This window comes from Diospyros lotus, chromosome 4 (genome assembly GCF_014633365.1).
Source record: "Diospyros lotus cultivar Yz01 chromosome 4, ASM1463336v1, whole genome shotgun sequence".
NCBI lineage: Eukaryota > Viridiplantae > Streptophyta > Magnoliopsida > Ericales > Ebenaceae > Diospyros > Diospyros lotus.
Window position 1 is genome coordinate 9911903 of NC_068341.1, and position 16600 is coordinate 9928502.

General features: G+C 36.0%; 2 protein-coding genes across 3 annotated transcripts; one reads left to right on the forward strand and one right to left on the reverse strand.

Annotated features, from left to right (window-relative positions):
- Positions 1-10548: 10548 nt before the first annotated feature.
- LOC127798989 (CBS domain-containing protein CBSX3, mitochondrial) lies at positions 10549-12644 on the reverse strand. 2 transcript variants are annotated; one of them, XM_052332654.1, is made up of 6 exons: positions 12349-12644; positions 11734-12001; positions 11559-11640; positions 11248-11321; positions 11096-11156; positions 10549-10989 (listed from the first exon to the last, which is right to left on the reverse strand). In XM_052332654.1, exons 1-6 carry the CDS (start codon positions 12381-12383, stop codon positions 10847-10849), a joined length of 663 nt encoding a protein of 220 aa, XP_052188614.1. In that variant the 5' UTR covers positions 12384-12644; the 3' UTR covers positions 10549-10846. The 2 variants fall into 2 exon arrangements, with proteins under 2 accessions (XP_052188614.1, XP_052188615.1); XM_052332655.1 differs by lacking the exon at positions 12349-12644 and adding an exon at positions 12100-12191.
- Positions 12546-14929, forward strand: LOC127798988 (extensin-like). Its single transcript, XM_052332653.1, has one exon. The coding sequence runs from the start codon at positions 12586-12588 to the stop codon at positions 14779-14781; it is 2196 nt and encodes a 731-aa protein (XP_052188613.1). The 5' UTR covers positions 12546-12585; the 3' UTR covers positions 14782-14929.
- Positions 14930-16600: the final 1671 nt, after the last annotated feature.

A 16600-nucleotide genomic window follows, 5' to 3' on the forward strand; every position in this document is an offset into this window, starting at 1 on the left:
AGCAATTTAAGAAAAATCAATCTCTTCTTTTAAGGGTGGTGCTGATGCAAGACCCACAAAAGCCGAAAGATGGCTAAGACAAATAAATAAAACTTTTACAGTCATGGGGCATCCAGATGATCACAAATAAAACAGACAATTGGTGGAAGTTCACTCAGGAAGCATGTGTTACTAAACAAATTGAAATTACATGGCAAATATTTCAGGATTTGTTTGATGAGGAATTTTTTCCCACTTATTTGGGTTGCAAAAAATGGGAAGAATTTCTAAACACTAGCAGGTTGAAGGGCAAATGGCAGCCCAGTTTTGTGAATTAGCTCGTGGCAAACGTAGAGGAGAAAACTCGAAGATTTCAACGAGGTTTGGAGCTGAAGCTCTTCCCTCGAGTATCACCTTTTGGGTTAAAAACGTATGTGGAGGTAGTAGAAAAGCATAGATGATTGAGAGTGACTTGATTGAAGTCTAAAGAAGAATACAGCGTACAAAGGGGAAGCAAAGTCAAACATCTCGATCTCCCACTCTTTTGTCAAAACACAAAACTAACTTTGAAAAAGGGAACATACTGCCAAGCAAGTGGAAAACCCCATGAGACAGGATAATGTTATTGACTAAATGGGGCCCGTTTCAAATGTGGCCAACACAACCACCTGATTCAAAAGTGTTCATACTGGTCAAAGGATGGGAATTGGGAAGGTCTCGTATGGCAATTTTCAAGAGGAAATTAAAGTTTGTGGATGATGCAGTCAAACGGACATGAATTGAAGGATTGCAAGAAGGAAGGGAAGGGGCCCAACAATCACAACCACGAGGGAATACTAGATCCACAATTCAAGGACGAGTGTTTGGTCTTACTCCACAAGATGCTCAGACCTCAAATTCGGTTATTGAAGGTACACTTCCTACCTCTGGAGCTGAGGCACTGTTTTAGTAAACCCTGATTCAAGGTGTTCTTTTGTGACTATGATTCTTTCACCATATGGGGAAAATTCCTAAGGCAATGTATTTTTAATTAGTGGTAGCTACCCCGTTAGGAAGCTCCTTACTAACAGACACTCTATTCCGGTCTTGCGTGGTACAAGTAGGATACGGAAAATGCCTATTGGTCATATTTTATTGAAGATGAGAGATTTTGATGTTACACTAGTTATGGATTTTTTATCCTTTTATTATGCCATTGTTGATTGTCATAGAAAACCGATGACATTTGAAACTCCTAAAATACCCATAATAATAGACTTCTCCAAGAGATCCAAGATGGGAGGGATCGTGTCTACTTTTAAAGCACGACAACTATTGTTGAATTTAGCCTACATGATCAACATTAAGGAAGGAAAAACAAATCTTGAAGACACTTGCATAATTCAGGAGTATAAAGAATCGCCTGATAGAGAAATTAAATTCTCCATAGAGCTTGTACAGGTAAAATTAATAAACACTCACTAAACTTTAAAATTATAATTATTTACTCATTGAGTTTTAAATTGTAACCAATTACTTATTGAACTTTACTCAACGTCAACCATCCATCACTCATTATAATTTCGTCAACTATTACAAACGAAAACTGCTAACAAAATTTGACGTGACAAAAATTAATTTAACATACACTTATTGAACTTTAAAAATGTAACTATTTACTCATTGAATTTTGTTCAACGCCAACCATCAATGATCCCGTTACTTCACCGTCTGATTTTGAAACACTCATTACATCACTGTCTGATATTGAAATATATTAAAAAAAATTTGTATGTATTTGAGATCACTTACTTCTCAAACCAAAAGCCAAAAACTAAACTAATGATTCAAATTAAAAAAGTTACTGATGCAAACCAAAAGTAAAAAAAATGTTTGCTTAAATTTTTTTACCTCCATTACGAACAATGAAATTCACAAAAAATATATTTAATAATGAGACCAAGAGACAAAAATTGATTACAAAAATCGTTTTAGACAATACAAATTTATTCTATCATATTTTTAGTCTCAAAATAATTTTATTAGTTAATAAAATATGATACATTTTTTATTGACTAATAATAATGTTTTTGAATTCAAAATAAGATACAATAAATGTACATTTACCCTATAAGTTTAAAGATTGTTGGTTTTTGGCATAGAATAAATACAATTTTTATAATCAGTTTTTGGCTCTTGGGCTCATTATTAAGCAAACATTTTTTTTACTTTTGGTTTGCACTGATAGTTTTTTTTAATTTGAATCATTAGTTTAGTTCTTGGCTTTTGGTTTGAGAAGTAAGTGATCTCAAATGCATACAAAAATCTTTTAATATGTTTCAAGATTAGATGACGATATAACGAGGTGATTGATGGTTGGCGTTGAACAAAGTTCAGTGAATATATGTTAAATTAATTTTTACCACGTTAAATTCTGTTAGCTACATTAGATTTTGTTAATAGTTGACAGAGTTATAATGAGTGATGAATGATTGACGTTGAATAAAGTTCAGTGAGTAACTGGTTACAATTTAAAGTTCAGTGAATAAATAATTACAACTTTAAAGTTCAGTAAGTGTTTATTAATTTTACCCGAACTTGTACTAATTACAACACCCATTTCAATTTCCTCATATGAGATGGTTCTAGTAGAATTAAGAACTATTAGTTTTAGAACCTTAGAATAGAAAGAAGAGCATTTTTTTTTTTGAACTAAATACTTTTATAATTATTTTATTGATATATATATATATATATATATTACAAGGAGGGGCCATACCTATTACAACTTACCCTTAACAACCCTTACAAAAATATTTTCATAAAACAAGGATATTCATTCCTTTTTACTAATCCTCCACAACAAAATATCATTACAAAATATTCTGATCTAACTTAAAAGTATTTGAAAAAAATCTAACTTCCACACTCATGATTTTTCTTGGAGACTCCCAGTTTCACCCTTAAATGTTCAAACCTTTCAGTTGCAAGTGACTTAGTTATAATGTCTGCAAGTTGGTTTTCAAAACTGCAATGAATCAGCTATACTTTACCTTATTTTTCAGCTTGCCTGATGGTATGAAACTTGACAGTTATGTACTTGGCACGTCCATGTTGCATTGGATTTTTAGTTATTGAAATGGTTGATTTATTGTTAACTTGAATGACAGTGGTTTTCTACTGAGTTTGAAACAAATTTGCCAAAATCTTCCTTAACTAAATGGCTTGGTTAGTAATAACAATGACAACCATGTACTCTGCTTCTGCAGTTGATTGAGCAATAGCATCATGCTTCCTTGAAACCCATGAAAAAACTCTCGAACCCATAGAAAATACATAGCTAGTGGTGTTTTTCATGTCATCAAGGCATCGTATCCAATCACTATCAAAAAACCCTTGCAACTTTCCATTTTCTGTTGTTATATACCAAATTCCAAAATCATAAGTACCTTTGACATAACTTAGGACTCTTTTAGCTGTACCTAAATGAACTTAACCAGGTGATTGGATATACCTGGACAACATACTTGCTGCAAACATGATATTTGGTCTAGAAGCAGTTAAATATAAAAGGTTTTTCACCGAACTTCTATAATGGCTAGGATTCACACATCCACCATTTCTTACCTTTGACAACTTTCCATTTTGAGCTAGAGGTGTAGCAATAGATTTACACCTTTCCATATTAAACTTTTTCAACAAATCAAGTGCATATTTTCTTTGGAAAATGAAGATGCCAACTGATGATTGGCTAATCTCCATCCTAGAAAGTAGGTCATAAGCCCCAAGTTTGATATTTCGAATATAGCTTCCATTTCCTTCTTAAATTCAACAATCAGCCTTGAATTACTTTCAGTTACCAACATATCATCAACATAGATAAATAGATAAGATTAACAATTCTCCAGCTTCAAACTTTTTACCATAGAGTGTAGCTTCATTTTCACTTTTTGTGAAACCATAATATAGTAGGTGTGAGTCTACTTTGTTGTACCAGGCTTTAGGACCTTGTTTCAGGCCACACAAAATCTTTTATAGCTTGTAAATCTTATTTTCCATCCTTGAAACTTAAAACCCTTCTGGTTGCTCAATAAACAACTCATCCTATAGCTCATCATTCAAGAATGTTAACTTTACATCCAAGTGATACACTTCCAATTTCAGTTGAGCAGCCAAAGCTCATAGCAACCTTATAGTTTCATGCTTTACAACTAGTGCAAACATGTCACCATAATCTACATCAACTAGTGCAAACATATCCCTTGATAATAAGTCTAGCCTTGTGCTTCTAAATAAAGCCATTAGGATTCAACTTTGTCCTAAAAATCCACTTCACCCTTGTCACATTTCTTACTTCAGGTCTGTCCACAAGCAGCCAAGTACTATTTTTCTCTATCATATCAATCTCCTTTTGCATTGCCAATCTCCATTCTTCATACTTTACTACTTCAGTAAAGGAGAAAGGCCCCAAAGCTTCATAATTGCATTTCTCATATACCCTAAATAATAATTTTGTCTTGAGAATGAGAATTAGGAAGGGAATCAACAGGCTTGTCAGAATTCATTCTAGAAGTCAAAATAGAAAGTTGTGGTGAACTAGATTTCCCTTCATTTTTTTGCAAGAAAATTTTATCTTTTTCAGCAAGACCTTTGTCCCAATTCTAGTGTAGAGACTTATTAATTGCCACATCCCTGCTCACACAAACGTTTTGACTTTGCACATTATAAATCCTGTAGCCCTTTGACATGGATGAATAGCCTAAGAAAATTCCCACTTCAGCCTTTTGATCTAGTTTGCTTCTATTTACAGATGGCACATGGACATAGCAAATTGAACCAAATGTCCTCAAGTGTTTGGTTGTTGGTTTTAACCTTGACCAAGCTTTCATTAGAGTTTTCCCATCCACTAACCTGGTAGGCAGTTTGTTGAGTAAATACACTGTTGTATGAACAACCTCTGCCTAGAAACTCAAATGCAAATTCTTTTCTGCCATCATGCACCTTGCCATTTCCATAAAAATTATGTTTTTCCTCTCTAAAACCCCATTCTGCTGTGATGAGTAGCTTACTATTTGCTGATGACCAACACCCAAATTTACACAAACCTCTCAAATTCATGAGAAGTATACTCATTCCCATTATCAAACCTCAAAGCATTCAACTTGCATCCCTTTTGAGTCTCAACCATAGCCTTGAACTTCTTAAACACAGAAAAAAGATCCCATTTGCTTCTCAAGAAATATACTAGGTCATTCTAGTGAAATCATCAATAAAGAGCATAAAATACTTGTTTTGACTTAATGATTTTGTGCTCATTGGTCCACAAACATCAGTGTGCATCAACTCTAATTTCTCCTTAGCTCTCCATGTTGCACTAGCAGGAAATGCTTATCTATGCATTTTTCCAAATTGATAAGAATCACACACATCACTGGTCACTTGGATTTCAGGTAGGTCCCTGGTTAAATAATTTGCTTGCATATATTTCAAAGCATCCAAATTAAAGTGCGCATACCTTTTGTGCCATACCACAGATTCATCCATTTTTGCAAAATTAGCACCATCACCAACAACATTCCAATTTAAAGGAAATGCCTTATCAACCATAACCACTTTAGCAACCAAGCAATCACGAGGATCATAAATATAGTAGAATTTCCATTTAAATTATAATGAGTACCCATTTGCAAGCATTTGAGCTACACTTAATAAATTTTGAGCTAAACAAGGTATAAATAACACATCATGAATGTATTTAGTACCTTACTCAGTGTTTATTGCCACTGAACCCTTCCTTATGGTTGAACCTCTTGTTAATTTTCAAGCTTTACTCTTGTTTTCATAGACTTGTCTAGATTGGAAAAAATCTGCTCATCTTTGGACATGTGACTGGTGCAGCCACTATTAATAAACCAGGTCTGCTTATAGGAGTTTTGTGTTTCCTGGAAAGCCATTAACAGACTAGCAGATTCATTCTCCAGCTCATCTATATAATTTGCTTGTTGTGTGAACTGACCCTGAGATTAACTTTGCTTGGCCCTGCAATTCTTTTCTATGTGACTAGGCTTTTTGCAAAACTTGTATTCTATCTAAGGTTTTCCTTTGTACCAACAATCCTTCTCTAGATGATTGGTTCTTTGACAAGTGTTGCATGATGGAAACTTTCCCTTTTTTCCAAATTCCTTGGACCCTATGGTACTTTTTCCTTTACCTCCCTTGTCTTATGCAAGCTTTTTTGAGTCTTTAGCAGGCTATTTGCCTTTATGCCCGGCTTGAAATGCCCTTTCAGATACTTGTTCCTCCCTTATACTTGTTCTCTGCTCTTGTGCTTGCAATTTACTAATCATCTCAACAATGGTTAAAGTCTTGAGATCACAAGATTCCTCAATAGCCAAAATCTTAGACTCAAATCTTGCTGGCAGACTGATCAGAATATTTTCCACCACCTTACTATCTTCATAAGTCTCTCCAAACATCCTTATCTTATTTACAAGCTCCATGAGCGTACGTAGTAGAATAATGTTTCACCGTTTCACCTTCTTTCATCCTTAACATTTCAAAGTCAGGAGTTTAACAGCCCTTACTCTGTCACTTCCTTTGAATTCTGATCTTAGTTTTTCCCATACTTCTTTAGGACTTTCACATATCATTATTCTAGTGAAGATAACATCTAACAGTGATGAATGAATGAATGAAAAATCCCATGGCTTTTTAGCTTTCTGTTCTTCATAATTCTTAATTTGAGCCATTGTTGGATTAGGTAGCAAAGGCAGAGAATCTGCTCCTACTTCCGCTGCATCCCATAGATTCAAAGTCTTGAGGTATGTCTTCTTGATCGCCCATATGTGATAATTTTCTCCTGTAAACATTAGAAATTGTTTGATTTCTCATCTCACAAACGCTCTCAGAATTTTCCTCACAGATCCTTCAAAAGATAGCTCTGATACCATTTGTTAGTTTTAAAACCTTAGAATAGAAAGAAGGAGCACATTTTTTGTTTTGTTTTTCTAAATTGAATACTTCTGTAATCCTTTCATTGATACTTGTTGATATATATATATATATATTCATACACACACACAAAAGACATAATCTCATGATTTAAGGATGGGCCATGTAAGAATTATCTTCTTATGGCTTATATGAAAATTAAGAGTTTATCTCATTGGATAAATTAGTAACATTATCTGGTATATTACAATAATTGATATTTATAAGATATTATGATATTTATCTGATAAAATAATCGAATTAAATATCAGATATAATTGTATTAATCTGATGAGATAAATATAAGGATTTAATAAGATAATGATTAATCTTAATTCTAATTGGTTTAGAAGATGATGATAATAACTCCTAAGAGTCTTGATGGGAGATTACTTCTACTATTATAAATAGGGGTTTGGTCTTCTCCCTACCCAACACAATCAAAAGCATTACAGTTATATTATTCCATCATTACGGTTGAGGTCAAAGGGGAGAAACCAGATTCTGGCATTTCGTCATCAGTTGATATTTTTCATTACGGTATATCCTATTATGGATTCAGGTACATATTTAATTATAGCATTATGTGATTTACATGACTTTTACGATTATGTGCATAATGATTAATTGTATGTTATATTTCTCATACAATATTATGATTTTAACTTACATGCCATACCTATTAGAACTTATCCTTAACAAACCTTACAAAAATATTTCCATAAAACAAGGACATTCATTCTTTTTTATTAATCTTCCACAATAAAATATCATTACAATTTTATTAATCTTCCACAATAAAATATCATTACAAAATATTCTTATATAAGTTAGAAGTATCTAGAAAAATCTGATTTCAACAAGAACACAGTTAAAAGGAGCCCACTAACAAAGGATTTATATGTCTTCACGTCACCTTGGGAAGTTACTGGCACCCTTTGTGCCAAAAAGAAAGATTGGAGTCTCAAGATGTGTATAAACTATCGACAATTAAGTAAGGTCATAATAAAGAAAAAAATATTCACTAAGCATGTGTTATCTCAAAAATTGATTTAAGGACTGCTTATTATCAATTAAAATTAAAGGCAAAAATATTCGAAAAAACAACATTTTGATCAAGATATGAACATTTGAGCCCTTAGACAACAAACGCTTTGGCAACATCATTTAATGAATTGAGCATTTTGCTTCTACTTAGACACATTTGTTATTATTTTTATTGCTGATATCCTTATATTCTCCAAATATTTGCAAGAACATGAAGAACATCTTAAGTGTGTCCTACAAACCTTAGGAAACCATCAATTATACATGAAATTTTAAAAATGGGAATTCTGGTTACATAAAATAGCATTTTCGGGACATATACTTTCAGCCAAAAGAATAGTTGTGAATCCAATAAAAATTGAAGTTGTAATTAAGTGGTAGTAACCGATCGAGAACTACAACAGATATTCGAAGTTTTTTGTGCTTAGCAGAATATTACCAAAGGTTTGTAAAAGGCACCTCCCAAGATATATAGATGCACCATTGACTCGGTTAACTCAGCAGAACACTCGATTCGAGTGGACAAATAAATGAGAGCAGAGTTTTTAAAAATTAAAGCAAAAATTAACGTCCCCTCCCATACTACTATTCCCACAGGTTTTGGAGGTTTGGGATGTGTTTTAATGCTGTATAATAAGGTCACAGCTTGCCAAACATAGAATAGAGTGAATGGTCATTAGGAGAAAAAATTCAGAGGGTAGCATGCAGTAGATTTAGTCGTAATTCTTATTATATTATGTCGTGTAATTGATATTATGATAGTAATATTATTTTAATTATACATAATATCTATCAAGATCTTCCCACTTTATGAGAGTAGAGAATGGGTGATTTTGTATGTTATTTTATACTGAGGTAGTAATTTTACAAAATATCACCCAAAAAAAAAATGTTAGTGACTTTGACAAAGGACAAAGCTTTCGTTGGCTTTGCGGGAAACCATGAACGTCGCATTTTGGAGAATTTGCAACCACAATAAGACTTACCCTAAAGTTGATCTCCGAAGAATAACCATAAGTTGTGGTTATATTTACAGAAAAAAAAAATTGTGGTTATGGAGTGATAATATAATAATAATAATAATAACTGAGAAAGTTATGATATCTAAAGGTGGGTTAATTATTCTAATAATCACTAAACTTTAAAATGTTATCTATTACTCACGCATCTTTCAAAATTATTTTTCATTAGTCAATCGATAGCTAATCAATAATTAGAGTTAACGGTGTCAAATAAAAAATACACGTGATGCTGATATGTACTGATAGTGACAATAATTGTCAATCATAATTTGTTATGTGTCCAAACCCCTCCCCCAAACCCACTTCTTTCTCCTTGCCTCCCTTATCCTCTCTCTCTCTCGCCTTTAGTTTTGCTGGTTGTAGCAAACCCGTCGTTTGCCATCGTTTCACACACCGTTGCAGCCTCCATCGACGTTCGTTGACGTAGCAATCTCCATTCGACGCACTGTTGAAGTCGTTGCTATCAGCAATTTTGGTTTGCAGTTGTTGTCGTTCACCTCCTTTGATGAAGGGTGCAATGGTGGTGAACGACTCGTCTGTTATAGCCGGCGAAACCAGATGTGAGAGATAGAGTTGGGTGGGGGGAGGTAGGGAGAAGGAGGTGGGTTGGGAAACAAGTGTTTGGACACATGGCAAATTATGATTGATAGTTAATGTTACTATCAGTCTACATCAGCGCCACGTGTATTTTTTGTTTAACACCAATTAGTTAACGAATGACGGATGAAAAACGATTTTAAAAGATGAGTGAGTAATAAATAACATTTTAAAGTTCACTAATCAAGTGGTAAGCAAAGTTGAGTGATTATTAGTGTAATTAACTCTCTAAAAAATGAGGTATTTAATTTTTGTTTATTTAAAAATTCACTTGCATAATTGTTTAGTACTTGTATGACGTGTTAAGAGATATCTTCTAATTGTTTATTTAGTCGTTGAGAGTATTATTTTATTTTTATCTCGTGATACACGGGAATGACGAGGTTTACTTCATCCCCTATCTTTCGAGATTAATCTAAGGTTATTTCTCTCTCTTAAAGACTGACTAACAAGATGCTGATTGTTCCATGAATACGCGAGGGTAAGTGATAATTGGGCGCTTGTGTGTTTCGGTAATGTGGCCGACATGCTAATACTGGTGCCGGCAAACCATATTAAGCAGTTTTTCTTAGTAAATCATAAAAGAAGAATCTTATTTTTATTACTAAGAACCTTACTGTTAACTATTAGACAATTTTTTTCCCCATTGGAGAGTGGTTGCATTAGCCTAGTCGTTGAAATTGATTATGAAACCTCTGGTAAGCACATATACAGATAAAGAAGCAAGTGGGACTGCGACGTTTCTTTTACAGTTCTGGTTTTCACTATTTCCTTCCTTCTAGTTATACAGCCCTAAATTGGAAGTTTTTCTAAAAACTAAAAGGATTATTAAATTGAATAACAATGCATTGCGGAAGACAAACAAGCTTTATTTGTTTCAATACATTAGCGGGAGGATTGATTGGATAAATTATTTGTTGATCTTCTTATTAACTACTAGTTACATTAAACATCAGTCTATATCACTTTCTTAATCTTGCATTGTTTCTGCAGTTTCAATTGTTCACATCCACAATGTCTAGTTTCTAGCATCTAATGCTGCAACTTTCTTCCCACTATAAAAATCATTCATTACTAGGGCACTGTGACAACAAACAAATAACTTTGACTTCCATCATCAGTGTCCATGTGACTTGTCTGTAGGTGCATTGCATGGTTGCGCTTAAGAATCACAAGGACAGATGGTAAAGAGTTTATGGAATCAGTACGCAACCAAATAGATAGTAAAATTTTTAATAGTATTGTCCCTTAATGAATTCATTCAATTTTTTCACTTCCCCGCTTTGCTGCTCAACCACTGCTCGGACAACATCTACAAGGGAAATCATTCCAACAATCCGTCCATCTACCACAGGGACATGCCGTATCTGATTCTCTGTCAACATCCACCATAAATTTGCTCATGAAAATCGAAATGAAGTTCTTGACTCCATGTTTCATTGATTTTCTTTTTTACAATTCAAAGAAGAAATATTGTCTACCTGTCATGAGCTGCATTGCTTGAAGAATATTTGTATCAGATCTCACTGTTATCAACTTACTCTGTTAATATATAAGATTGTGAAGCTGGGTTAGATAGATGAACAGTTTTTTTTCCCCTAAGAAAAGACTCTTATCAGGAAGAAGAAGTTACCTGATCAGTCATGATTTCCACAACTTTCGTGAATTTAGGCTGTCTATCCTGTCCTATTACTTTACGGATATAGTCTGCATTGTCAATGGTTAGTCCACCATTAGCGCACACGCACACAAAAAGAGCTTCATTCGTAATTCATACTATTACTTTTGGATTAAAAAAAAAATAAAAATCTAACATCCTTTGTTTTGACCCCCTTCCTTTGTTTCGACCCCCTTTTTTGGGTTATTTTCCTAGTTGGTAATGTGTAGAGAAATGGAAATTTATCCATTTCCTTAACCTGAGGATAGGATGTGGCAATCAATTACCTCTTTCTGTGATGATTCCTGCAATCAGTTGCTGCTCTCCTGGTTTCAGAACCACCAAAGACCCAACATTATTCTCTGCCATCTATAATTTCATCATTATGAAAATGAATAATATAACCAAATAGATCAGCATGGCAAGTTTCGTTTATTCATTTCCATTGTTACAGAAACCTACTTGTTTCACAGCATCCCGGACAGTGTCATTACTTTGGCACCACAGCCAAGATCCGACCTTTTCGTCTCCTTTTGTCATCAACACATCTGCCACAGTCGTGTTCTCTAAACCCTTTTCCTGCATATCTGGATAGGAGGTGACACAGCCATATCGCGTGAATACTCTGCTCATCTCGGCTCTATCCTTCACAAGTGAATGCTTCAGAATTGCTTGCTTGAGGTATTCCTGGCAAGACCATACTGCTCGGGCAATTCGGTTCATTTTGATCCTGCAGGTAATTGGAAACGAAAGCATGCTATCAAATGTAAATATGCTTTTTTAAACTATTTATTTAAGCAAAGAAAAGAATGTGTTGCTCTAATATGCCTTGTTTTGGTTACAGATTAGAGAGCGAGAGATTGAGATTGAGCTTGGAGGTGAATATATATAGAAGCTCTCCTGAACCTGAAGATATGTACTCACAAGTAAGGCTTTAGAAGAATATCTTGCCACCATAGCTAGCTTGTTAAAATGTACTTTGTTATGTTCTTTTCTTGAGTAATTGGGTGAATTTCAACACAATCTTGGAACGGATGCAAAATGGAAACGGAAGTCAATTGAAAAGAGATGCCAGACCTGCCAGTGAAGGAACATGCCTGTGGAATCTCCATTTCTCTCAAAATAGAAGTTTTGTCCCAAGCGGCAAAGGAAGCAATCACTGAATCTGAGAAGACGGGGGCAGTGCAAATGCTCCAAATTCTTTCCAAAGAATCAAAGAAAAGCCTATTTATACATGAACTTTGTGCAGAGTATTTGCTAACAGCACCAAATTAAATTGCTATCTTTAACTAGTTTACTTTTACAGGTTTATCTATGGCGGAACAGAAGTGGCATTTCCGCCTTCGGCTCCCTTGGACATCATCAACGCCAGGAAAAGACCCTGCTGATAAGTTTCAACCCCCTAATCGGGCAACCAGCAGAACTTCTGATCAGAAGCCAGTTTTTACGCCTCGAGCCTCAGCCTCATCACGGTCTGCTCCTCCACGAACTCGAGCACCACCAATAACAGAGTCTCAGCCACCTTCTTCATCAAGTTCAACTACTCGATCCAGAGCTGCTCTGCCACGGGCATCAGCATCCAGCGCAGTAGCTCGGCCTCGAGCTGCCTCTCAACTTCCCGTACCACCCCGTGCAGCAACACCACCCCGTGCAGCAACACGGCCTCGAGCTGCCTTTCAACCTCCCATACCACATCATGCAGCAACACGGCCTCGAGTTGCCTCTCAACCTCCCATACCACATCATGCAGCAACACGGCCTCGAGCTGCCTTTCAACCTCCCATACCACATCATGCAGCAACACGGCCTCGAGTTGCCTCTCAACCTCCCATACCACATCATGCAGCAACACGGCCTCGAGCTGCCTTTCAACCTCCCATACCACATCATGCAGCAACACGGCCTCGAGCTACCTCTCAACCTCCCGTGCCAACCCGAGAATCAACTGCCACTATGCCACCATCACCACCTCATGTGTTCCCTCAAGCCGGGGACTGGGTTACAACCCCTCAATCACCAACCCCTCCGTTAACAGAGTCTGAAGCTGCTGCTTCTCAACCTCCAACACCAACCCGTGTAGCAAAAGAAACCCAAGCTGCCGATAAGCCACCATCACCACCTCGTGTGTCCCCTCCTCAACCCCAGGTTAGCCCCTTCCTATCTATCTCAATTTCTGAGACTCAATCAGCATTACAAGCAGCTGCACAATCTCAATCCCCGCCAAAATTGGCCTCTAATCTCACTGAGCAGACATCATCACCACAATCCCCAATGGCCTCTCAACCTCCAATAAGTGCAGCAAAAGAACCTCAATTTACCACTAGGCCGCCATCACCACCTGCTGTGAGCCCTGGACCCCAGGTTACCCCATCCCCCCCTCTCACAATTTATGAGTCTCAACCAGCATTACAGGACGCTGCACAATCTCAATCCACGTCAAAATTGACCTCTCAACCCACTGACCAGACATCACCACAATCCCCAATAGTCTCTCAACCTCCGACAAGTGCAGCAAAAGAACCCCAAACTGCCACTAGGTCCCCATCACCACCTCCTGTGAGCCCTAAACCCCGGGTTACCCCATCTCCATCTCTCACAATTTCTGAGACTCAACCAATATTACAAGCAACTGCACAATCTCAATCCTTGCCAAAATTAGCCTCCCATCCTGCTGCTGAGACATCATCACAGCCATCTTCTCTCTCTTTCAAGTCCATTCAAACAAAACCAGAGGAAGAACCAAAGCCCCCACCTCCATCTGTCTCTAATGAAGAAGAACAAAGGCCATCAAGGTCTCAGCCTGAGCTACAAGATTCACGCCCGGAGGAAGAGAGGACGATGAGCCCAACAAAACAGAGGACCTTTCAGGCTAGTGCGATGCCAACCTGGCCTTCAGAAACACCACTCCCCGCTGCAGTAGCTGCACCAGAACCCGATGTACGATCAGAAAATTTTATACCAGGGAAGGAACTGAACACCAGTATCGTCACTGAAGAGCCCAGACCAAGGACTATCACTGAGCTTCATGCCGGGCCGATGCATCCCAGTGTTCCATTAGACTCGGAGCCGAATCAGATGGAGAAGGAAGCAATTCTCAATAGAATGGGTGGATTAGACACCTCCAGTTCCAATATTGAACGAATTAAAGGAATGATGGATGATATATCAACGTTTGTTAATAAGGTGGCTGCTCAACAGCAGAAGCTGACAGTGGACGAGAAAGCAATCGGTTTAATAACCATTGCTGGTGAAAATAGGGGAGCATCCATGCAACTAGCTTGCGATGCGGCAAGGAAAGGAGTTCCAGTCCCGATAAAAAGGCGATACAAGAACGACCCAGATGAGATATCTGAAGCTACTAGTGATGGAGAGGAAAGGCCAGAATATCTAGAAAATGGAGATCAACCAGGAAGAGCCTTCAATTACATAAACAGCAATACGCAGAGCGTCAACAGCTCCATTTTGCTTAATAGGTCCATTGGCGAAGCAAAGCCTGGTGTGCCTTCTTAGGAATTTGTTCACTAAAACAGTAGACTGGAGACGACGAGGTAGATTTTTATGTCATAATTGTTATGCGAGGAGATAGCACATACATTGTGCATATAACAGGAATAATGGTAGTTCATTGCAATTATGCTGCATCTTCTTGTGATTTTTGGAACAAGCAATTCTGTTACATTAATAATCACCACCTTTGTAGGCTAATGAAAGTCACAGATTGTAGAATTACAGGCCTTCAAAACTACCACGCTAAACAAGTTAACCGAATTTGCAATTGGTACGGTATAATACTCCATGGTATTATGGTGTTACCATTTGGATATATCACTGTATATATAAATTTATAATATATGGTAAAAAAAATTGCATAAAAAAAAGAAAGCAAAGCAGAAAATAAACCGAAAACAGAACGAAATACATAGGGAAGGGATACCCCCACATAAAACCCGCTGAAGAATGCAGACATCAAGAGGGAAGATTACCAGATAGTAGTCTTTGTAGGCAAACCAATGCCATTTTTACGATTCTACGCAAGTAAATAAGAATGAGACCAACTTGAAAGAAGTGCCTTTTGAAATACCTTAGCTTTCTTGATTGATTTCCTCCCAAATTGGCTTTTATGTGGGCCAATTTTGGATTACCTCTGGTTCTCCCCCAAAACCCAAGTGGTGAAAGTTGCCGTATTTCTATAAATATTTTTGACTGGTTTTGTTAATTTTTCCTAAGGGTAACTGATAAAGAAATCTATAGCCAAAATATGTACTAAAATAAGCTGGAATTAGCAATGTGTTAGCGTCTTAACTTCTAGTTACTTCATGGTTTAAAAAATAGTTACAGGGAATTGGCTGCTAGTACTTTTTTGAAAGAATATTTTTAATAAAAAGAGCCTAAACAAATTAAAAAGAATAAAAGATATAACCTTTTTATTTTTAACTTCTTTCTTTTTTTTTTTATTTCCTTTTGATGATGAGAGAATTTGCAGTCATTACTTTCAAATATACATTACAGTTTATACAATTTTAAACTTCTTTTACTATAATGGAATGAATATGTCTCACGCACACATATATTGTTGTTATGAAATTGGATCGAAAATAAATCATAAATAAACTATCAATCACACACACAAATACAAAATTTTACGTGAAAAATTCAAATCAAGAAAAATCATGAGCAGAAAGAATAAAATATTACTATGCAAATATTAGTATAATAATTCCAGTGATCTAAGAACATATTTATAGATATAGAATTATGCATAAATGTACACAGGAAATTCTATACTGATCAGAAGATTATTTATGAGGATATTCCTCTAGATGAGATAAGTCAAGATGATATTTCTCCAGATGAGATAAATCTCAATCAAAATCGAATTTAACAACATTTTAATCATAGTCAAATTCGAAGTTCTAATCCCAGTCTAATCTAGAAACCTCATCACAGATGAATTAGGATTTTGAGTCATAATTATCACAAATCTCCACATTGACTCTAAATCCACATATGGAATTATCTAGAATTTTTTCTTCTAATGAAAATCATGGAGAATTAATCTCCCTAATGAATACCAACCAAATCCACGCAATGCTCGAACTTCACAATAGGTAGAGAATTGGTCAACATATTTGTAGATTTATCACGAGTGCTAATTTTTTTTACAATAACTTCATCACAAACAATAATATCCTTAATAAAATGATATCGCATATCAATATGTTTCGTTCTCTCGTGAAACATCTGATATTTAGTGAGGAAAATAACATTTTAACTATCACAATAGACTGTATTGCCTTGAAGATTCTCATTCATTTCACCAATAAACCTT